This window comes from Protopterus annectens, chromosome 6.part0, assembly GCF_019279795.1.
Source record: "Protopterus annectens isolate FY-2018-M chromosome 6.part0, PAN1.0, whole genome shotgun sequence".
Classification (NCBI taxonomy): domain Eukaryota; kingdom Metazoa; phylum Chordata; order Ceratodontiformes; family Protopteridae; genus Protopterus; species Protopterus annectens.
The window spans coordinates 1988093837-1988119150 of NC_056737.1; the positions used below are offsets into that span (position 1 = coordinate 1988093837).

At 35.3% G+C, this 25314-nt stretch overlaps 1 protein-coding gene across 26 annotated transcripts in view; it reads right to left on the bottom strand.

Annotated features, from left to right (window-relative positions):
* The window catches only part of LOC122805019 (titin-like), a 759244-nt gene that overhangs the window by 184389 nt on the left and 549541 nt on the right, over window positions 1-25314 (bottom strand). For all 26 annotated transcript variants that reach the window (XM_044075290.1, XM_044075281.1, XM_044075295.1 and 23 more), the window contains 16 exons: window positions 24787-24929; window positions 18422-18545; window positions 17147-17413; window positions 16923-17020; window positions 16601-16769; window positions 14482-14748; window positions 14117-14383; window positions 13690-13968; window positions 13188-13596; window positions 12963-13087; window positions 12606-12872; window positions 12237-12506; window positions 11838-12137; window positions 11411-11713; window positions 11140-11327; window positions 1779-1893 (listed from right to left, as the gene is read on the bottom strand). In XM_044075290.1, the coding sequence (XP_043931225.1) occupies window positions 1779-1893; window positions 11140-11327; window positions 11411-11713; window positions 11838-12137; window positions 12237-12506; window positions 12606-12872; window positions 12963-13087; window positions 13188-13596; window positions 13690-13968; window positions 14117-14383; window positions 14482-14748; window positions 16601-16769; window positions 16923-17020; window positions 17147-17413; window positions 18422-18545; window positions 24787-24929 (3591 nt within the window). The remainder of the gene's footprint in view (window positions 1-1778; window positions 1894-11139; window positions 11328-11410; window positions 11714-11837; window positions 12138-12236; window positions 12507-12605; window positions 12873-12962; window positions 13088-13187; window positions 13597-13689; window positions 13969-14116; window positions 14384-14481; window positions 14749-16600; window positions 16770-16922; window positions 17021-17146; window positions 17414-18421; window positions 18546-24786; window positions 24930-25314) is intronic.

Genomic DNA, 25314 nt, shown 5'->3' on the forward strand with positions numbered 1-25314 from the left:
AGGACTAAGACAGAATATATGTGTGTGAGTGAGAGGGAGGACAGAGGAATGGTGAGGATGCAGGGAGTAGAGGTGGCGAAGGTGAATGAGTTTAAGTACTTGGGATCAACAGTTCAGAGTAATGGTGAGTGTGGAAGAGAGGTGAAGAAGAGAGTACAGGCAGGATGGAGTGGGTGGAGAAGAGTGTCAGGAGTGATTTGTGACAGACGAGTACCAGTAAGAGTGAAAGGGAAGGTCTACAAGAGGGTAGTGAGACCAGCTATGTTATACAGGTTGGAGACAGTGGCATTGACAAAAAGGCAGGAGTCAGAGCTTGACGTGGCAGAGTTGAAGATGTTAAGATTCGCACTGGGTGTGACGAGGATGGACAGGATTAGGAATAAGTATATTAGAGGGTCAGCCCAGGTTGGAAGGTTTGGAGACAAAGCCAGAGAGGCAAGATTACGTTGGTTTGGACATGTGCTGAGGAGGGATGCTGAGTATATTGGGAAAAAGATGCTAAGGATGAAGCTGCCAGGTAACAGGAAAAGAGGAAGGCCTAAGATAAGGTTTATGGATGTGGTGAGAGAGGACATGCAGGCAGTTGGTGTGACAGAGCAAGATGCAGAGGTCAGGAAGAAATGGAAACAGTTGATCTGCTGTGGCGACCCCTAACAGGAGCAGCCGAAAGAGGAAGAAGAAGACTTATAGTGGAACATAATCAATTTTCCAAAGAAATAAAAGAGATTTTTAAGAGAAATTGGAGTATTTTTAAAACAAATTCAGATTTATTCAATATGGTGGGGCCAGAACCTATGTTCATATCCAAAACAGCTCCAAATTTTAAAAGGTTAATGGAAAATAAATGATCTGTTTATTTGCCAACATCTAAGGGTACCATGAGTTGTGGATATTGTAGACAGTGCACATACATTACCAAAGATAACATTTTGGTGCTTGAGGACATCTTAAAAACTAAAATAACATTCCAGGATGGGAATTGCACCACCCAAAGAGTGATTTATTTGGCAACATGTGTTGGATATGCACTTTTTTATGTTGGCAAAACAGAGTGCGTGTTCAAAACATGCATTTATGAACAAACATGATATTGCCAACAAAAGTGAAAACAGTGCCTTGTATAGACATTCCATACAGTGTAATGGTTTCAAGAAATTATCCTTATGAATTCTGGAAAAAAATCAAAGAGGATCCAAAAGAGGGCGGATTTGAAAGCATGTCTAAAATTACATGAAATTAACTGTCAGCTTACACTGGGAGCTACCTTCCCCCAGGATTAAATGAACATGTTTCAACTGCACCTGTTCTAAACTCAAGTGTCAATAAATTGTAATTTTCATTTTTATTACTGTTCATATCAAACATGTTACTCTGGTACTTGGTAGCAATCTTGGTTGGAAATACTGTTAAAAAAGAAAAAGATGTTGCCGAGATAGCTAACTGAAATCAATGGATGAGGGCTCATATTTAAAGTCACTGTAGTTTTAAGAAAGAACTGATTTTAATTATTCATTAATTAATCAATTAAATTGTTTTTAGGATCGGTATATAATGTTCTTTTAATAAGATTATTTTATTCTGATTAAGTCTCTCTTACAGGACAAAATCACTCAATATTCTATTAAAACAATTTTTTTTAACCATTATCAGACCCTCAGTGGCATTATTTTCTTGGTTCCAGGCTATGTATTTGTTAAGCTGTCATCAGTATGCAATTAAAAAAGTATACAAACTGTTAAGTAACATGCATGCATGATGATTCAGTAAAACTGCAATACCATGGGCGTCATCTGCAGTCAGTGGTCCAAGTACTTCAGTGGGGTCTGAGATGCCTGCAGCATTTTCAGCAGAGACTCTATAAAGATATTTATTGCCTCCTTTTAAGCCAGTGACCTAAAAAGTAAAAAAATCAAATGAGTATATATAGTTTAAACATACACAAAAATATACATATGTAAAAATCATAAACTACGTAAGTTACAATGATCATTCAGAACTTCCAGATTTTCAGTACTTATAGATGGCCTTTACCTTTCTTCTATTTATTCTACTCTTTTGTACAAGATCCCTGACTAAATTCAAAATACTGCTTCAAGTAAGATAAATACACATATCCTGAGGTCAGAAAACACAACTATCTATCCATCCAAAACCCTTTTTTCCCCATTTATGGGGTTGAGGTGTCACTTCAGCAGTGGCAATCATTTAGAACTAAGTTTTATATCATCAGGTGGCGAGCCCAGCAGCAGTAGTTCTTCCACATCACACAATCACACCTATGGCCAACTTAGAGTGTCCAATTCACCTACTGCACATCTTTGGAATGTGGGAGAAAACTGGTGCTCCTAGAGGAAACCCATGCGAACACAGAGAGGACATGCAGACACCATACAGAAGGCACTCCAGCTAAGAATCGAACCGGGGAACCTCTTGCTGTGAGGCGACAACACTATCCACTGTGCTGTCCTAGACTGTAACTACATATATATATATATATATATATATATATATATATGTATATATATATATGTATATATATATATATATATATATATATATATATATAGATATAGATATATATATATATATATATATATATATATATATATATATATATAATTTTTAAATGTGTTATTATTATTTTTCAATGTATTATCAAAAACTGCATTTTCTCTTTAGGTTTCTGTAATGTCTGCATACCATTCCATGTGTGAAAAATCATGAAACATTACAGTGTTTATTAGGCGGATTTGTAATTTTGTCACTTAATATTTATATGGGTCTAGTACTGCTACTAATGAATAACAACAACAATAATAATAACAATAATAATAATAATAAGAAGAATAATAATAATAACAATAATCAATATACTTGGGACAGAGACGTTTAAAAATGAATGCACTCTTGTGCCATTTGCTGACTGAACTGCAAAAAAAGCTGTCTTAATACCCTAAGTAACAAGTCAGTAGTGAGAGACTTGGGAACGCAAGTTGACTGCAGCCTAAACTTTGACCGCCGTGTGTCGACTGTGGTATGGAAGGCATTGTACATTAAACACCTCATTAGCACAGGCATTGACAGCAAAAGAGGTCATAACATCCCTGTACTCAACCTTCATCAGGCCAATAATTGAGTACAATGCTCCCTTTGGTATGTACCTTACCAGCACGTGCAGCAACTTGACAGACCTCAGCGATTTCTAGTCAAGAAAATTCAGGGTCTCCAGCACATGTCATATATCGACGGACTGAAGTCACTGTCACTGCACTCAGTAGCGTACAGACTACTTACAGGAGACTTGTGTCTGGCCTACAGAGCAATCTCGGATCCAAACATAATGCAAATGCTGCACATCTGCAAGTCAAATGGGACACAAAGGTCACCCGCTTCAGGGACCTTAACCTGGCTTGCTACATAAATAGGACCTCCTGGAAAGACAGATATGTCTCCCAGAGGTTATTCCTCTGGAATAAGCTACCAGTTCACATCAAACAAAGCTCCTCTATGACCTTGTTTAAATGTATCCTGGATGACTGGATGGGAAAACGTAAATTCTTGCCAGGGATTTCACTTATGACCCTCCAAGATATGTGCAGTGATTGCTAACTAAGGTCTCGAGTTTAGGCAAAATCCTTTATATTGGGTTTCTCTATTATTATATTGGGTACACACAGCTAGGCTTATAAAGACCTTTGGGTCAGCAGCCCAGTAACCACCTATGAACCTATAAACTACACCTTTTAAAGAATAGTGACTCAGTACATTCGCAGTCACAAAGGCATACTGAACAGAGAAGCAGGGCTGGGCTGAAACCATACTGAGTTATACAGGAGAGAGACAGCACAAGAGGAGATTTAGCCCTGTAACTAAAGTCAGGTAAGAAAGCAACAGAACACTGTAACCAAAGAAGATTACAGACACTGTAAATCACAATAAAGACCGGGCATTACAATCTAGACTGCATGTGCTATATATACAGAATCCCTTCTCAGGAAGTCATTCTCTAGACGGTAAAAAAGAGAGGTATTGCTGATGAGGTTTCAAAGCACACCACAAGTTATATGAGAACTGTTGCTACATTTACATTTAAGAAAATTACTGTTATTTATGCCATCTCAGACAGCAATTACTGTTTCCCGTTCTGAAAAGAAATACAGAGGGGTAGGTAAAGTAGTCTTTGACATGATATTCCCAAAGATAGAAGGAGAAAAGATCTCAGCTCTAGTAAAATGGCTGCCATTTTAGAAACACATGACTATCAGTGTGGTTTACACTCAAACATTTATTTTCTTTATTCATTTACATTCGTTAACTATGAATGGCTACCTGAAAGGTCTCATTTTCATAATTAATACTAACAAGAAAAAAGCAAGTTACAGTGAATATTATATAATTAAGTAATACAGGAATGGAAAGCAAAAATGGAGAAAAGGATACCCAAATTAATTTCAAAAGGGACACAAAACAATTTGCAAGAAAATTAAGACAGAAGAAAGATAAACAGTATAAGACTGAATACTACTAAAATAGAAAACAGATGGGGAAAGACAACAATAAAAAAGAAAAGATACCATTACAGAATATAAGTAATATCAAAGTAACATTTTTTGGTCCTCTCCCACATTGGCCATCTGCCTCCTTCAGTCCCAACTGACCCTTTTGTTTTTTCTATTCTGCTTGGCCACATTTAGCAACTCACATCATTTCATTTAGAGGTTATCCTTCTCAAGGGAGAGTTTGTGTCAAGAAGCATTTAGCAGTGGAAGACAAGAATCAGAAGCCCTGGCAAACCATTAATCGACAGCTTTTTTTTTTTTTTTTTTTTTGCACTATGTCTGCTGACTATAAGCATCTCCTCAGTCAATGAGACAGTCATGGGAAGCTTTTGTGATCTTGCTGGCATACTTCTAGGACAGTACTGAGTCACGTCCTCACTAAATGTCTTTATAAGTCAGATACTTCAGGAGGCCTAGATGGAAACACAAGAAAGAGCAGGAAGGAGGAAAAGGGACTGGGCATGACAGCTGGATGAAAAGGTGGAAAGTGTGAAAGTAAAAAAAAATGGATATGAAGAACTTCCTTAGTCAAAAGCAGAAAGAATTGCAGGACTGTCGTGCCATCTGACAGGCACATAAGCAGAAAGAAAGGTTGGTGTTATACTAGGATGCAAAGTAGAATAATATAAAGGTCTTATTCTTTTTTATAGGTGGTTGGTTAGAGCCCTGTCAACATAAGTGGACAGCTGTAAAAATCTTCACTTTGCAAGTTCATACACAGCACAGGACATTTAGCGTAGGGTGGAATGGTTGAGTTTATTTGTGGCACAAGCCATATAACAAGAAGTTAAGAGAGCACATACACAAAAGTGCTCTGAGACCATACTTTCTGAGCATATCAAAAAATTCTGAGCATATCAAAACAATCCTGTCTTGGTCTGTGATTTGTTGTGGGGATGATTGGTAAGAGCAGTTTTAGTTGAATTTATATTGCATTTGTTATCACTATTTTTAACTGTTTGTAGGTAGGAAGAGACTGCTTATTAACAAGCTTTACTTGGATTCATATTTTGTTGTTTTACCTTTAGTTTCACTTGGTGGTGCTGTGGTAGCATTGTCGCCTCACAGTAAGACGTTGTCCTGTTCGATTCTCAGCTAGAGCGTCTTCTGTGTGGAGACATGCGTGAATGGACGTACCTTCGTTGAAGGTTGTGCGTCAGGGCTGGCAACTTGGCCCGTAAAAATCTACTGCCAATCATTAGCGGACTGGAGTTCCACTGTGGCGACCCCTAACCGGGAAAAGCCGAAAGATGCAACAACAACAACCATTAGTTTCACTTTTGGTTGTGAGAAAGGAATAGGTTTTGGACAGGCAAGCTCTAGCCACCAGAAGGGGCCTAGACAGCTATAAATTTACACAGACTGCAGAGAGGAAAATTCTGAGCATATCAAAACAATCCTGTCTTGGTTTGTGATTTGTTGTGGAGTTGACTGGTAAGAGTTTTATTTATTTTTACTGTTAAAAGGAGGTGCGACTGCGAGATATAGTGAGTAAAGAAATTACAACTTCTTTCTGGCTGGTAGAACTTGTATGGTCAGAGCAACTTTATTGTATTTTATTATTTAGTTGGATATTGCTGGTATAAATTTTGTCATAGAAGTTGATTTAAGTTACTTTGAATTCTTTGCTACTGACTTTCTGTAATTTTTTCCTTTGCAATATTTTATTCAATTAAAGCTGAATATGGATTCCTTAAATGAGTATGCAATTAATGATTTGCTAATGCACATGTATCTTGTACAGTGTAATAAATGCTATGCATATTTAAAGGTAACAGCTGATAACACTGGTGATCTTTGTTCCTCGTGTCAAAAGTTGGATGATTTGCATACCATTGTTAGAATTAAATCTCAACTTGATGATGATTGCACATGTGCAATTGGCAGTGCTTGGAGAACTGTTGTATCATATATTAATGACAGGACTGATGAACTAAATAATGTTAGGCATAGAACAAATAGAACAGATTTATGAAATGATGCATCTATTTTCTGCAAAGAACATTCAACTCCTATGAAACATGATGAGGCCCCTGAGAACTATGGAATTGTGGATGCAAGTACTTAGCAATCTGAGGATCCGGTTTGTTTAGAAGGAAACAAAAAAAGAAAGAAAGGAAGAAGTTCTCAACAAATAAGAAGGAAGAAAAAGAAACTGACTAATGACTGTAAAGGAAAGCGAATACATAGTAAAAAGGATTCTGCTTTGTTATGTAACACACTGGTGACAGGAAATGAAGATATCTGTCTATCAGAAAACCCTCAGTCTACAGAAAAAGGCATCACCTTTCCAATGGAAAAGGTAGAAAAAAGAGGCAAGGGGCAGGTGAAAAGGAAGAAATCAAAACTGAACGTGGAAGGATTGAAGAACATTACTGTAAGAAAAAAGAAGGGAAAGACAGATATTGACTACATGGCTCAAGCTGTGGATTTACAATGCCAGCTGGATGAGAATTTAATACACAATGAAAACAGTAGGATTAATAAGACTAATAGTGATGAAGATCTACCCTTCGTTACAATTGACAGAGCAGAAATGACTGTATTAGAAGCTGAAGATTCTTCAGAGATGGTCAGGAAAGATATTCTTGTAATTGGAGATTCAGTTATTAGAGGAACTGATACTTATATCTGCAGAGATGATAATGAACATCGAGTAGTGTTATGCTTGTCAGGAGCAAAAATAGAAGATGTGAAACAAGCCTTGGAATGCCTTAATGTAAGAAGCATGGATCTGTTTTTATTCATGTTGGTACAAATGATGTCACCAACAAAGATTCTCTGACTGTTGGTCAGGAACTGACAGCCCTCCTAGATAGTATAGCTTGTACTGGTGTTAGGACATATTTTTCACAAATCACATACAGAAAGGACAGTCAGGTCACTGTGAATGAAAAGATTTTTTTGGATAAACACCTACATGGAAAAAATGTCCTGTTTTAAAAAATGGAAATGTGTAGAGCATCCAAACCTTCATTTGGGCACACATGTGTCAGACTGGATGTGATGCATTTGTCTAGATCAGGGAAGAGAATTTTTGCAGCAGATATTTTGCAATATTTGACAAACACTAGCCAGGATTTTTGCCAGGTCAAACATGTAACAGTTCACAGATAGCAACATTTGATGCATCTCTGATGGTTGTTAATGTTAGGAGCATTAATAATAAAGTTTTTTTATTAGAAAATTTGCTACATTCCCACAAGATTTATGTTGTTATAGTTTGTGAAACATGGTTAAAGAACAATGACTGGAAACCAGTTCTGTCAGGGTATAAATGTTTTTACTGTAACAGACATTCTAACAAAAAAATCAGGTGAAGGTGTTATGATAGGGATTATTACATGTTCAGTGATAACACCAATACTATAGACTGTGTAACTGTGACAATAAAGACAACCCTGGAACATATAACAATTGTTGGAATGTACAGACCACCACAGTCAAGTGCAGATGACCTAGAGGAATTCATACATTTCTTACATGAAACACAGGAGGGAAGAATAATATTAGTTGGGGACTTAAATTTACCAGAAACAGACTGGAATAATATTGATTCAACAATGTTAGTAAAGAAATTATTCACTGAGTATATTCAGGAACAACAAATGCTTCAGATTGTAAAAGAACCTACCAGGGGACGGAATATTCTAGATATTGTTTGTGTTCCCAAAGAAATTACTGTAACTTCAAGTCAAGTTTTACCACCATTGATGTGCAGGGATCATGGGGTCATAAAGTTTAATTTGTTGCTAGATAATTCTGCCAAACTGAAATCTAAGCCAATGCACAGAGGGTTAATTACAGACTATAGGGAAGCAAAACAGTTACTATATAAAACTAACTGGAGTGAGGTGTTCAGTGGAAAAACTGCAGATGGAATATGGAAAGTTTTGAAAGAGAAATTGTTTGAGTGCAAAAAGTCAAAAAAATGTTTAACATCAGGATCTAGGCACTCAACATCAGGGGGGTATATTTCCATAAGAACAAGATACCTGATTAAGGTGAGAGACAAAAATATAAGAAATGGAAGAAAGGGCAAACTACAACTTTGAAAACTGAAATAAACGAGCTGGATAAACAGATTAAGCATAGTGTTAGACAAGATCAAGAAAATTTTGAAGAAAATTTATATAAAGATACTGAGCATAATAGGAAACCTTTTTACAGATACACAAGATGTGGAAGGAGTAAAGATACACAAATTGATAAACTGTGTGCAGATTCTAAAATTTATTCTCAGACACAACAGATTATAGATATATTTACAAAATCTTATGCAAAACAGTTCGGCTTCACAAAAGGGGTGGTAAGTTGTCCTACTGACATCCAGGTAACTCTAGATACTGGAATCAAATTAGATTATATTGAAAAAGAACTGTGCAAACTGGATCCAAACAAAGTGCACGGAGGAGACGGAATAAGTAACAATGAACTGAGAACACTTAAGCAAGAACTTACACTGCCATTACATCTATTATTCACTAGGTCATATAAATATGGGGAGATTCCTCAAGATAGGAGACATGCACTTTTTAAACCTGTCTTTAAGGGAAAGGGGAGTAGGACAAACCCAGAATCATACAGACTCTTAAGTCTACATTCATGTTGTGGAAAAATCATGGAGAAGGTAATACTGGATAAGTTATTGTCAGAACTGGATAGGTTGGGACTTAAAACCATATATCAGCATGCATATGTTGAAAATAGATCTATTACCACCTGTAACACGATGTTCTATAATAATATAATAACAGCTATGAATGAAAATTTGTACTGTGATGTGATTTACATAGATTTAATTTCAGCATTTGACAGGGTCATGCACAAAACACTGTAATAAATTAGTACAACTAGGTACAACTAGGTATTGATGTGCTGTTGATAAGATGGATAGCTGCATGGCTTACAAATAGGGCATGGCAAGTATCACACACCAACTGGACAGGTGAAATCCTTGGTTACAGTCAAGGTGTCCCACAGGGCTCTGTACTAGGCCCTTACTTGTTTAGATTGTATCTTTCAGACCTTACTTTTTCATCTGAGGTGTTCTACAGTCTATATGCTGACGACCTGAAATTGGGTAAACTGATTACAAGTGTTACAGATAAGGCATGTCTGCAAAATAATTTGACTAAATTGACCATTTGGGCACAGGAGAATAATATGTTGATAAATACATCAAAAACTAAGCATATGAGATTTGGGAGACATAAACTGAAAGGTGAATATTTAATACAGTACACAGTGATTGAAACTGTAGACTCAATTAAGGACCTGGGTATATAGGTAGATTCAGCTATGAGTTCTTCTAATCATATCAACCAATTTGCTAATGATAGTTAGAGAACTATAGGTTGTATAGAAAGATTTATAAAGTCTAGGAAATCAAACGTAATGAAGTCATTGTTTGTTAGTTACATTAGAGTATGAGTATGGAATAACAATATGGAAACCCTACAGGAAAACAAGCATGAATAAACTAGAAAGAGTACAGCGGAAATATACTAAGGGCATCCATGGATGTGAAAATCTAAGTTATTATGAAAGACTAAACTATCTGAACTTGTACAATGTCTCTTACAGATATTTAAGAGGAGATCTTATTCAGGTATATAGGGCATTTAGGGACAACTACCTATGGGAATGTTTGGGGTTATCAAAAAGTACTAGAGAATCATCAGATAACCTATGTAGAAGATTCTATAGGAATGAGAAGTGTACTAATTGGTTCTCTGACAGAGTAGCTGATGCTTCGAACAGACTACCAAACTACATTAAAGCAAGTACTAGTTTAGATATTTTTAAGAACAACCTGGACATTTATTATGGGAACACGTGTTTTGGCATATTGGCAAGCTAGAAGGGCTTTAATGCCCATGCTTGAAACATTTGTATGTATGTATGTATGTATGTATACTATGAACCTTTACAAATTTTCAAAGAAGTCAACTGAGTTAAAGATGATGTCAATTTTCAAAACATATCCAAATGTATGCATGACAAGAAAAATACAGATTAAAGATACATAGTGGACTGGTCTGGAGAAATATACTTAAACATTCTTTCAGTTGGGAGAACTGTAGTGGAGGACTGAAACAGTTTTCCAAAGTATGATAAAAGCAGTTATGGAATTCAAGAATGCATGGGTCTGATACCAGGAGTGGATTATGAAGTGTAGAGAAAAATACTTTGTTGGCTAAAAAGGATCTGCAGCATATTCAACAGGAAAGAAGATGGGCTGTTTAATGATTTTAAATATTCTGAGTAGGTTATCATCAAATAAATTGTTTGTATAAGTGTGCAAAATCAAAGTTTAATATTATCTGACTGAAATGTACTCCACTCAATAATGACAGGGACTCTTTCATTACTATGTATCTGTACCACAGGGCACTTTATGGATAAAAGGACACAGTAATTAATGATGAACAAATAAAAACATTTTAGTGCCTTGTAACTGTTTCCCAGCACATATTTTAAACAAGTTGCTTCATATTTAATTATTAGTAAATAAATGATGCGATTAATATGCAAGCAAATTAAACAGCTGATGTCTTCTTAAATCTCTGAAACTTACTTTGTATGCAAGTGCTGGGAAGAGTCTTACATTGCATCTGATCCAGTTGTCTGTGCCCTCTTCACAGCGCTCAATTATATAACCTATTACTGGGCTACCACCATCCTTAAGAGGAGGCTCCCAAGTGAGCTGCACAGATTCCTTGGTTTGGTCAGAATGGGCAAGATTAAGAGGTGGGCTTGGGCGCTCTGAAGTAAGAAAAAACAGATCAGATCTTATTCAGTTTAGCATTCTATTTGTAAAATTATGTTTTTACAGGGCAAACACATACCAATTGGATCCATGATTTTCACAGGTTTGGTAGCAGCACTAGGTTTGCCAACTCCAGCTCTGTTTTCTGCTCTTACTCTGAAAATGTATTCCTTGTTCTCAACAACATCATTGATAACAGCAGACAGCTCATCTGGTTTAGTCACCATAGCAGTATCCCATTTGATGGAAGTTCTGTCACGTAATTCAATGATATATGCTGTAATTTCTGACCCTCCATCAAATAAAGGTGGTTCCCATGTAATTGTTGCACCAAATTTATTCACGTCCTGAACATTAACATTCAGTGGTGCATCAGGAACATCTGTATAAGAAAATAAAACATGACAAAACAATAATAACAAAAAAAAAAAAACAGTAACAGGTTCTTAAATGTATACATCATTATGATGACTAATGAAACGTAATGCAAATTCATTCTTTCTTACCAAATTTGTTCTTTGCTTCTACAGGTTTGTCAGTTTCTACAGGTTCTCCTGTACCCACTCTGTTCTTTGCACTCACACGGAACAGGTATTCTATTCCTTTCTGAAGGCCAGTCACAGTGAATTCACAGGTTTCCGCACGGTCAGTAGCCAAAGTCCATGTTTTACGTTTAATATCACGTCTTTCAACAACATAGCCAATTATTTTACTTCCACCATCACTTTCTGGCTCCTCCCAGGCAAGACTAACTTCCCCGTCACAAGTATCAACAACCTCCAAGTTTCGAACTGGATCGGGGACATCTGAAATAAAATGAAATATGTTTTAGCATTTCGAAGAATAAGTGTAACTTTAAATACCTTTCTACTCTTGTGAAATGATCCAGTAATTATTTAACTTACCAATTACGTGTAAGTTGATGAATCCTTCTGCTTTTCCATGCTTGTTTTGAATTACAATCTTGTATCTTCCTCTGTCAGATTTCTTTGGATCTACTAGTCTGTAGCTAGTATTGTCTGCTGTTATGTCAATGTTTTGTTTTGAGAGAGAGTCATCTCCTTTAAACCATTCAGCGTCTGCACGTGGGTAAGCATCAAAAGGAACTGACATTATAAATGGTTTTCCAGCATCAGTCACCAGGTTCTGATCAGTAGTCTTTATTGTTGGAATTGCTGAAAAGAATCAGCAATGCACATTAGTCAAACATGGAAAACTGGTTTGGTGCTTGCACACCGAACAGTACAGTAGAAAGACTGAACAATATATCTTACCTGCAAGTTCAAGTTTGGCCCTTGCATCCTTATCTTTTGCAATGAATCTATATTCGCCTTGATCACGAGGCCTAATTTCACATATCTGCAATCTGTGTACCTTTCCTTCACTCATCATTTGGTATTTATCTCCTTGGACAATAATCATGTTATTTCTCAGCCATCTGACCTCAACTCGGTCCTTGTTCAATTCGGCCTCAAATATAACATCAGATCCTGGAGCTTCAAATATATCTTGAGGTGGTCTAATGATTTCAACTGGAATTTCTGAAGAACAAGTATGCATTCTAATTAATACCCAGCATGCTAATATTACTAATAAAAGCTGAATGAAAACTGGCAGTTCTCAATACTTGCCTTCAACAAAGAGTCTTGCTCTAGTTCTCCTTTCTTCAACACCACAAGAATATTCACACTCATCATCTGGCCTGCACTCTCTTATAATTAACCTGTGCAGGTTTCCTTCTTTTTCAAACTGATATCTGTATGTCCAAAAACAGTCAAAAAATGGAGAATTGAAAACAAACTATTTTTAAGTTCATTATGGTTGACAGCAGTCCATACAACTATATTAGAACTTACCTTTTGCCCTCTCTAATTTCACGCCCATTTCTGTACCATTTTACACGTGCCTTTTCTTTTGATACTTTGCAAGTAAAGACAGCATCTTCAAACTCAATAACAGTCTGATCCTGAAGCTGCTCAGTAAAATCTGCTGGTGCTTCTGCTATTATCAGTTCAGCAACAGATTTATCCTGTCCAGCAATTACAGTATATTCACCTTCATCTCCAAAAACACACTCTCTAATAATGAGAGAGTGTCTGTTTTTATCTATCTTATATAAGACACGCCTGTCAAATGTCACTTCCTGGCCATTCTTCATCCATTTCAAAGTAACATTGAGGCGATTCACTTTACAGTGGAATGTTGCTGATTTTTTCTCAACTGTTTCATAGTCTTCCAGAGGTTCAATGATTTTCAAGTCCTCCTCTGTTGGAATGCAAAATAACAAATGGTTTAGATATTTTTATTTTCTACAAAAGTTCAGACAACTACATTAATTAAGTATTTGCAAAGTGTTACCTTGTACAGATAATGTTGCAGTACTTTTGACTTGTTCACCACGGTGATTTGTTAATAATACTGTGTAGACTGCTTGGTCACTCATCTGGGCATCCTTAAGTCTGAGTGTATATATCAAGTCTTTCTGACCAGTAATGTATTTTGCACTTTCAAAGACTATCTCATCATCTTTCATCCACTTGGCTTTAGCACCTGCAGTGTTAACTTCACAACTGAAGACAATTTCCTGCCCCTCTTTGGGCTGCTGGTCTCTAAGTGGTGTCACAATCCTGAGTTTTTCTGTGAAACAAAGAAACAAAACAAATTGCCATCACCCATCACCACCACTGTCTTCTATATAAAGTTAGAAAAAAAATTACAAAAGAAATACATGGTATTTATATACTATTAATTTAAAAATATATTTAAAATGTGAATGGGTACTTACCAATAACAGCTAATTCTGCTGTTGCTCTAGAAGAACCAACCATGGCAGCATAGGTTCCTTCATCCTCTAGCATGCTGTCTTTTATAACGAGTGTTCTCTTTTTTCCATCAGAGATGATGTCATATTTATCACCAGCTTCAAGTACCTTATCACCCTTCAGCCACTGAACATCATATGCCTCTTTAGACACTGAGCAGACAAATTCAGCTTTATCACCCTCCAGTACCTCTACATTTTTAGGTCTTGCAATAAATTCTGCTGCAAGTTCTGAAATGCAATAAAAGGGACAGTTTGATAAGCAAAAGTTTAATATGTCTGTTACAACTATCCGGGCATGATTATGGTACAGTACCCATAAAACTTACCATTCACTTTAAGGCTAGCAGATGTACGGGACTTTGGAAGCCTACAGTTGTATTCATCAGCATCTTCAAGTTTAATATTCTGAATTACCAGTATCCTCTTTCTGCCATCAGCAATATGTTCATACCTGCCTCCCTCAGGTAACTCCTTGTCACCTTTATACCAAGAAACATCAGCACTGGCTTTAGAGACTTCACAAATCAATTTTACAGTGTCAGTCTCAGTTGCTTCGAGGTTTGCAAGGTTCTTGGTAAAGACAGCTTCCTCCTCTACAAATGAAATAGAGGAAAAAAATAAATAATATGCAACTACTTAATTATACATTTTGTCAAGCAATGGGATAAAGTTTTTCTCACTGCTATCCACTTTAATAAAGACATATACACACACACACACACACACACACACACATATATATATATATATATATATATATATATATATATATATATATATATACACACACACACACACACACACATACACATATAGGTATAGATATATAGATTTAGATTTATGTACACACACACACACACACACACACACACACTCACACATGATATACAGATATATATATATATACATACAGAAATACACACACACACACACACACACACACACAGACACACACACACACACACACACACACACACACACACACACACACACACACACACATACACACACACAAACACACATACTAAGTTCTGGTTTCACCAGGTCATCTTCTATAATAAATGCATAGCTGTAGGTTTTGCTTTAAAGCAGATCAGTTTTTATATCTGTGTAAGAAAGCTGAAATAAAAAGGGCAAGTTACATATGCAGCTGGACTTCACCCTGACAAATTCCAATCTGGTATTCTGTTATAATGTATGTCTTTCTACACCTACCAAATCTGAATTACGTTACTCCGCTCTTAGTAACACAAACGTAGGAGAAAATAGTTAAGATCAATATCTTATAATTTTTAGTAAACCTGACACCTCTTTCTAATGCACCAACATTTAATTTTTTCAGTCAGTCAGTTGGCATTAACAAGCATTTTTAAGTAAGACAAAAAGGATTACTAAATGTTTGCCTGTTTGTTATCACTGAAAGCTGCTTAAGTACTGCAGTCATATATTAAAACTTTTTTGATTGTTATCCTCTTAACTGAATGCACATAACACCATGCTAATATTTAATTTTCCTGTGCTTGCATATCCACAGCTATCCTTAACCACATGCAGCCATCTACTACACCTTGCAAACTATCCCCACCCTTTCAAAACTGCTTTGATGACATTTAATAGGGGGAAGAGGTGCATGTGTGATGCTGATGACACGTGCTCATGAATGGATATGTAAAAAATGTGGACTATTTTCCTGTGAAAAGATATAAATGCAACTGCAGCATGGCTACACCTTCAGGAAGGGTCAGGGGTTGTCCAAGCTGCACGAAATGCAAGTGTAGTTAGGAACAATAAGATAATTGCAACTAACAGTATGTCACATCTGTTGTCCATTGAGATGTGCCTGTTGTTTCCAAAAACTTAATGTTACAATTTTCTTGCCAAATAAAATGACAGTGTCCATTCAACTGAACCACTCAGTCCTTGTCGGTTCAAGCCCACAAGTGAACAAATGGTAGAAAAATTAGTAGAGGTAATCACAACATCAACAGCAGATGGATGCACAAATAAGAGAGGTGCTACACAAAAAAAGCAATCTAGATACCAGTGTGATTCCATACTATGTATGATACACTGATGTAACATATACTGGCTTCATTGTTTAAGATTCCTTGATAGATCTTTTGGTCTTGCATCAAAAGGTCATGCAACACTTCATTCAAAAGCCAGTTTATTTTTCTGTCTTGAACTACTGTTATCATATCACAAGGAAGACTGCATTCCTGTGAGAAGCAGAGATCATTTTGTTCACGGAAGTCAGAGGCTATTTTTTTTGCAGCTTTAAAAATAATGCAATGAGCAAAAACATCAGCCTCATGATTTACAGCCAAGTGTGTTAGGTAGTACTGTAGCTAATAATGTATCAGGTAACACTTGGTATTTTATGAAAATTATAAGGGGGCTATCAGTAATCTTTAATTATGTAAGTAATATGACTGAACTTGTTACCTATGACTGTAAGCATGCCGGATGTTTTCGCTGTCCTTGCATCACACTCATATTCAGCTTCATCATCAAATATGCATTTGTTGACAACAAGAATGCGTTGGACTCCTTTAGCAATGATGTCAAACTTTTTGCCTTTTCTAATTTCAACTCCATCTCTAAACCAGTGTACCTGTGGAAGAAAAAAACATGTACTGCAATTAAAATTGCATTAAATTAATAACATAATAATTTTTTAATTCATTTCTTAAAGCAAAGTTTTGGTGCCAGCATGCTAAGTAGTCCAAACTCCAAAGAGAAAAGAGCTCAAGGACAATACAGTTACCTTGGCATTTTCACGGGAAACTTCACATTCAAATCGAGCAACTTCTTTTTCTTTGACTTCAAGGTCAGTGAGTGGTTTTGTAAACTCAACATGAAGAGCTGCAAGAAAAAAATTCACACGAATGAACAAAAATATTAATAATTTAGTTATGTGTTGAGCTAAACTGAGGTCTGTATGCTTATTTCAAACCACTTGATGGTTTGTATAAATATAGTTATACATACGTTCCACAGTTAAGAAAGCAGCTGTTTTGAAGTCTTTGGCATCACATGTGTAAGCTTTGGAATCCTCCATAGCGCAATCATGAATAAGAAGACGTCTGATTCTTCCTTCAACAAAGAACTCATATTTTTTTGTTTTACGTAGTTCCTGGCCATCCCTGAGCCATCTAACTTCTGCATTTTCTCTAGATACCTCACACTCAAATGTGGCTGTGGCTTCTTCTTCCACTGTTTGGTCTTCAAGAGGCTTAGTAAATTCAACTGGTGGCTCTTGAAATACAAACAAAATAAAACCATGTAATAACATACATAGCTTACTTCAGTGATTTCTTGTAATTAAACAAGTCTGGTTTGAACCTTTGAGCATCCTCAACTAACAGTTACAACACTACAAACAATGCAGTAAAATAACAATACTTATGCGTAATGATAATATAAGCTAAGATTAAACATTAAAAAAAATACATTAAAATAATTCTACAGTGTTACGACAGGATTCAACAGCAACTGAAAAAATCATTAAATTGTAATCTGACAATCAAACTATTGTCTGGCATAGACCTGTTTTACTTATTTTATTGTGAAAGAAAGTCAGTTAGATTTAATGCAATGAAAATTATCAGTCTTAGAAAGAATAAGAATCTAAGCCACAAGTGGATATGTTATAATACATTATGAAAATAAAGGGTCTGAAATTTCTGCAAAGTTGTGGTTTAAAAGGAAGAATGTCTCTGCCTTGAAAGGGAAAATTGCTGGATTTAAGAAGGGATGACAAAGCCAAAATACAATTAATGAAAAATGTTTTACATTTATTTATAAACTAGTGTTTATTATTTAAAGTTTACTCAGTGAAGCTGGCTCTTCAAGGCAGCTAGCTCAATATTCACCTATGAACATATGAACTGTTGGCAGTCATCATAACAACAGTAAATACATACAGTAATCAACAAAGGTGTCAATAACACGGGGATTTATTGCATATCTGATGTTGCTGGGACAATCTGAAACCCAATAAAGTACTTTCAGTCACAAAGACAATGCATTAACTTACTAAATGCTGCCATGCCATTATGAATGGGGAAATGCATTAAAACATTAACCATATAGCTGGTTAAATAACATGTTTTGTTTCTAATAACACATGGCTGCAAAGTTAACCAAAATTAGTGATCACAAGTTGTGGCTCAATCTACATTTACTTATTTATTTTTTATTGTTTTAAAACGACTATCTCAGATTAGCAAATATTTTATCACAATACTGCCACAGAGAACCTACCTTTGATAATAAGTTTGGCTTGTGTTTTAAAGTCTTTGGCGGTGAGTTTGACATTTCCAGCTTCTACTAACTGAACATTTCGGAGTGTGAAAGTATGAACTCTTCCTTCAGCACGTGTAACAACCTAATAAAAGGAAAATATATGAGTAAAAGCTTGAATGTTTACTTTTTTTACTGTTACTGATAATGTCGATAATGCTGCTGTTAATACAGAAAAGGTGTAAGAATGCTGTATGCAACTGTCATTTTATTTTGTTTCAGCAACTACTTCATATTCAATATACAGCTGTTATGCTTGGCTTAAGTTTATAAATGTGTACAAATATGTGTCTAGTGTCTTTGTCTGCTTCTGGCATGGACATATACTCTAACCATCCTTAAACTCAATGAGGGTGGCATATTACAAAAAGCATAACTAGTTCTTGTCTCGCTGGCCATGATGGAATAGACAATTTCTGAACTAAGAGAACTTGATGTGCTAAAGGTTTCCTTGCAATGGGTCTGTTTACATCTGCTTGATGTCTTTCTGGCCTCCACAAATCTTGTGTCTAGTTTATGGCTGACTGCAGCTCCTTCTACCATAGTAAATGGACAGAAATATGCTGGAACTAATGTTACTTATGGTTGCATTTTTCCATATGCATTAAGAAAACATTTAAGTATATCAGCAGTATGTTCCAAAAGTCTCAAATTCATAGTAAGCATGCTATTATAGTAGTGAAGGTGTATGACTATGTGTACTTTTACAGGTACAAGGGCAGAATTCAAGAATGCAAACTCTTGTGATTTTACTCACCATCTCTAATCTGTTGATTAATGCATAAATTGTTTTTAAAATTGTGTGCTGTTACAGTCATTATAATGATGATACAAATATACTATTTAATAAGGAAATACAATAAAAGAGACAGCGATCCTGACTGCATCAGAGACTCGTTTCTTTTTAGTGTCTACCAATATAAAATGAAGCAGAGAAAATGAAGTTAAATGATGCAAGCATTTAAATCCTGTAAAATACAGTAACTTCTAAATCAAAACTATTTCTTGAGATGATTAAACAGATTCCTGCATTTATCCCAGTTTAGCTTTTTTAAGTTGAAAACCACAGCCATCAGACACAGTACTTAAAAAGAAACTCGCCCCTTGCAATTATGTGCTTCAAGTATCATGCTGAAGCAGTAAAAAAGTCCTTCAGTGTTTTATGTTTGACTTTTTTCATGTTCTTGTCAATGATACCATAAACTCTGTTATTCAGATGGGTCCGAAACTATAAAACCTCTAGTTATAATAACTAGATCCTGTCATACAAGAATCTCTGAACCACATTACCTGTATTTATCACTAATATTCCAGTCTTAACTGCCACAGGTGCATATCGGAAGAATGTAAATAGAGACCTACAATAGCAGCATTCCTTCAATGCCTTTGTCACTCTATATATGTTTATCCTTTCATGTTTTTCTGGACAACAAGGAGGACACATGGTTTTATGGTGCTCTATCTTGGTTCCTCCTTCTTCATTGATGTTCCTTCAATAGTGCAAAATCATTCCAAAACTCAGGTTATCAATTACCACTACTATTTGCTTGTAATGCAAAGACAATATATCGCTGTACTAATGTGTATATTTTGCATAAAGTCAAATGTATTACAAATGTCAAATATTCCACAGCTTACTTCTAAGATAAAATGAGATAAAACTGTTCATCTTGGCAGTTATAATAGACAAATGTTACTGCTGAATAAAATAAAAGACATCTACAACCAAAGTATTTTTAAACAACAGATATATTTCAGGCTTTCGGTGTTTGACTAATGGAGGGGGGGGGGACCACACGATGAGTATAGAGACTATTATGTCTGCATTCCTCTTACTTTTACTGCAGACTGTGCTTTGTGATCTAAGGAGTCCAGAAAAGTCCTTGTTTATTAAAATCAAAGTTACGTTTAACAAGTCCATTTTATAAGCATTGATGGACTTATTCCAGTCAGACCACATTACTTCCTTAATAACTCCATTTTATAAGCATGGATGAACTCTTGTGAGACAAATGCCAGAACACTCCAATATAGCAAAGTTATGGGAAAACATTCCTCTTAGTGGTAAGATGCTCACAAATGGCAAACGACAAAGGTTGTGAGCTATATTTTCCATGCAGTCATAGCAGACAGCTTCAAGAGGCATCTCACTGTCACTTGACAATGCAACAATAAAGGGCATTTTCAAGTTTTCTATCCTAAATAATTTTTATCAACAGAACTAATGAAATCTCATAGCTATGAGTCATGATGTGGGACCACAAATATGATATGCCATAAGTTAAATGTCAGAATGTTTTAAAATGGGCAATATTACAATAATCAGACATTTGCCAGAGTAAGCTTAGGATAATAACTGCAAAAACGTATCTTAGGGTACTGCTATATGAATTACACAGTTACTGATGGAGAATCCAGTAGTTTAATATGTCTTCATCTGTGTGCAAAACTCAGCTTTCAGCAGAGAATTGTGTAAGGAAAATTGGTATAATTCATAAAGCAGTGACTTGGTGCTTATACAGGCCAGTTGTGGCATCACCTGAAGCCATGGAATTACCTCTGATAGTAATTACTGTTCAACACAAATAGTAGCTTCTTGTCCCATTAAACAGCAAAATCTACAGTGATAGGTTTGCTGAAATGCTTTCCAGGCAGTTCACACAAGTAAACCTAAAAAATGGCTTAGTTCTGTAGCTTCATTACAAAAAGCTCTCCACAGAAAAATATCTGCATCTGAATAATGAAAAAAAGTTTTTACTTTTAAAATCAGCCCACAAGTGATAAAAACAATCTGAAAAAATGGTTCATTCTAAAAAACTTAAGTTGAGGAGTAATCAAAGCTGAATACGTTGCATTTGAAATACAGTAGGTTAAGAATGTTAACTTTTGCAGTGGGAAGTGTCATGGATAGAAGATAAGTGCTGTAAGTTGAAAACTATATTAGCCCACTTTGCCTACCAAGCAAACTAACCTACTTAAAATTAAAGCAGTTTTCAAATGTTTTTAAAGGAAAATTGAAAAAAAAACAACTTCTATGTTCATAAGGTATGGTATGGCTTGTAACAACAAATTCTCTGATGTTCTCTGTTTACCAGATATTGGAGTAATCACATTCCCTATTTAACCAGCAAGTAGAACATGTGAAACGATGTATATTGTAACATAAAACCTCTGTAATAAAGATACAACTCTTTAGTAACTCTAACATGGCATGTCATTTGAAATGATAAATAATGAATCAACCCATAATGCATTCAACTCATATTATCTTAAAATGTTGCATTTCATTTTGCAATATGAAGAACAATTTCTGTGAATGGTCCATCACAATTTTTTAAAGAAAATGCTGCCTCATGGGACAGAAAGCTACTACTGTCTGTGTTGAGGACGCATTACTATTCATAAGTTTATAGGTAAGTACTAGGCTAACTGCCCTTGAGAGCCATTTTAAGCCTAAGCAATTTCCTTTCAAAGTTGAGAATCATAACCTATACCTTGTGTCTGGTGAGATAAACACAGTACTCATTATGCTAACCCCCAATCTGGCATTAAATGCAAGAATGCCCTCTATACAGTTTGACAGACACAGCTATAGCAAAATGCCAGCACTGCACTGACTTTATTCATTTCCTGTCCATTACCCAACATCTATTTTCTTATCGTTTGATTGCCATTTTATCTAAATTGTTTTATTCTATTTACTGTTTATTTATGTCACATTTATTTACTCTTTTAAGTTTATGGTCTAATGTAATACAGTGTTTGGTAATATGCACTTTAATAAAGTTGAATTAGAAGTTAATATTGCAGGGTTAGGTGCTAGCTATTGTATTAAATATAAGTATGATGAGAAGGATGCAAACAGAACAAATGTATTTATTTTAATAATAACTGAAAAATAGTGCATGACAGCGACAAATTAGATAATTTCTTGGCTGCAAAATATTTTTTCTTGACTTTCAATAAAAAATATTAATACAAAACTGAGGCACAGAAATGTGTCATTGGTGAGTTGGTATAATGGCTTAGGTGTTCACCTTACAGGCATAAGGTACAGGGTTTTACTTTCACCTTTAGAAAGGAAATTGGATAGCTTAAAATGTCTCACAGTGCAGCCTATGATCCTATAATAAGTCACTTTTCATAAATCTTACAAAACATATTTACCCTGTTTCTGACAGACTGTTGATATTGAACAGCATTATATGTTATTATATGTTCTGGAAATAAAGTAATATCTTTTATGTATGAAGTAATAATGTTCATGAACTCCAGTCTTAAATGTATTACCCCTTTTCCCAAGATATCTCCTGCTATTGTAAACTTGTATGTTGCAACCATCTACATGCCTAATTAAATTTACATATCCTGGACAAGCACCGTGGTTCAGCAGTGCTTTTTTATCCCAATCAGGAATAAACCTGTAAAGCCCCATTTAGAAGGGTCTGGCAAAATAGGAAATCTAATAAACCAACAAACCAGTATATGTAGTATCATTTCTAGTATACTGGGATGTGATCAGAGATCAAGGATCAATATCTTTTTCCAGTTTAAATTTTTTAGCAGGCCATTTTTATTTTTTTCCTTGAGCCTTCTAAAATAACTTTAATAAAAAGACTACAGTTGAAAATTAGTTACCTCAGTATTCATTTTAAATGTACAATTCTTTTTTATATTATAAGAATGTGTTTATCTGGCAGCTGTTAGTAGTGGTACCCTCTCTTTTAGTTGCTGCTGAGTATTTATATTCATCATACTCAGATTTTGCATGGTGTTCTTAATATTAACACCCACTATGTTAGTAATTGTTTAAATATGGCTAGCATTAAACATGCAACTCTCTGAATATATATATATATATATATATATATATATATATATATATATATATATATATAGATATATATATATATATGTATATATATATATATATATATATATATATATATATATATATATATAGATATATCACTCAGTTATCAGTCAGTTATCATTCAATATAAATTATGACTGTTTTAATTTACTTTCCTTATGCTCTGAATATGAAAGAGTCTTGTTTAATGCAGAGATGCAAAACTGCACATTCACAACATATAGGAAATCACACTTCTATTATAACACCCCACTTCAGCTAATCAGTACATGCATGTGATGTACGCCCAAATAAGTGATGTGTTTTCATTTGTGCTCTTGCTTTCAATTATGATGTATAATCTTTTGAATTTTATTAAAAATGCATGTGCATGGAGACTATAAGCTGAAAATGTTTGACCTTGTGGAAATAAAAGCTTTAGATGCATTTGTTTGTGGCCTTCATTATTTGTTTACACTGCTTACTTTGCAGATAGTGTCAGTCTCCCATTATATATGGGTCTAATAAACTTGAAGGACTAATGAACACTTGCACAGTCTTCAGCTTTAAAGCTAGTTATATTTTATATATAAAAACATATATAATATCAGTGTATATGTGTGTGTGTGTGTGTGTGTGTGTGTGTGTGTGTGTGTGTGTGTGTATACACACATATACGCATGACTCGCAAAATAAAGGCTAAACGCTTATACATGGCACAGCTTGCTTAATACTAAATTAAATAAGACAATAACGAGTGACAAAAATTATATATGCTATACTGACAAAACCTAATTTTTAAACTAGACAAACTGTTCTGTCATGCTGTTCATGTAAGAAGTTTAGAGCTAGTAGCTTTAATCATAAATGTTCATATCTAAAACAAATTATAGAATCTAGCTTTTGCTGCCTTTATCCAAAGTAGTTCTATTTTAGACCACATCTAGTTCTCTACTGAAATAATGCTTGATAATCTCACATTCTTAACAGCATGTCAGAGTTTCTGCTCACTTCATAATCTGAGGCAAGTACTTCACTGTTAAAAATAGTACACCAGAAGTGCTTGGCAAGTGTATCTTCCTAGAATGTTATCTGAAATGTATTATCAGCTGTCTGAAATGGAGTGCCTGCCTTTCTAAAACCTTATAAGCACAAAGTAATAACACTGCAAACCTCCAGGCTTAAACTGTATGTCTTATTGAAAAATAACACAAAGTATACATGCTGTTATCAGAGAACTGCTAAATGCATGTCTTATCAGAGTGATCTAATGAAACATTTGCATTATTCTATGCAGACAGTGTAAATAGCATAAGACAACTATTCTGAAACTGAAATTATTGTATTCCTTCCCTGTTAATAAAATTACAGTGTGAACAGTGCATGCATCTTCTAGAGGTATATGAAGAACTTTAGCGGACTACATGAAGTCATTTGTAATCATAGCCAGGAAATTAAACTGCAGAAGACTTACCCTGTCACTTGGCTCAACTTTTGTTTCTTTGAGGAACCATTCCACTTGTATGCCTTCATAAGACAGTTCACAATCAAATGTAGCTGACTCTCCAGCCGTAACTGTGACATCCTTCAGTGGCCTTAGAAGGCCAATAACACGAGCTTTAGGTGGAAAAGAAGACATGTTAATTCTTTCTCTGTGCCCAGATAAATTGCTTAAGTACTTGTCTCCATTTTGACTTTCTGTGCAGCAAGGCGAGCTACTGCTCTTGTGCTACTGAATCTCCCTCACTTTGAGGGGCCTTGGCAGAAGGAGTGACTGGCTATTGGAGGCCATATTTGCATATTCTGTTTTTCAAAGATAAACGTCAGCAGTAAATCTGAAATGCATCAGTCATCCCTCCAGTTACTTAACGCCCCTTGCTACATATGGCATAGGGTTTCCAAAATAGGAGAAGCACTGATTGGGTGACAGCAAGAGGAATCTGTAGGTGTAGCTGTTTCTGTCTATCAAATGCAAGACACTTTCCAAAAATGTCATCTTGTT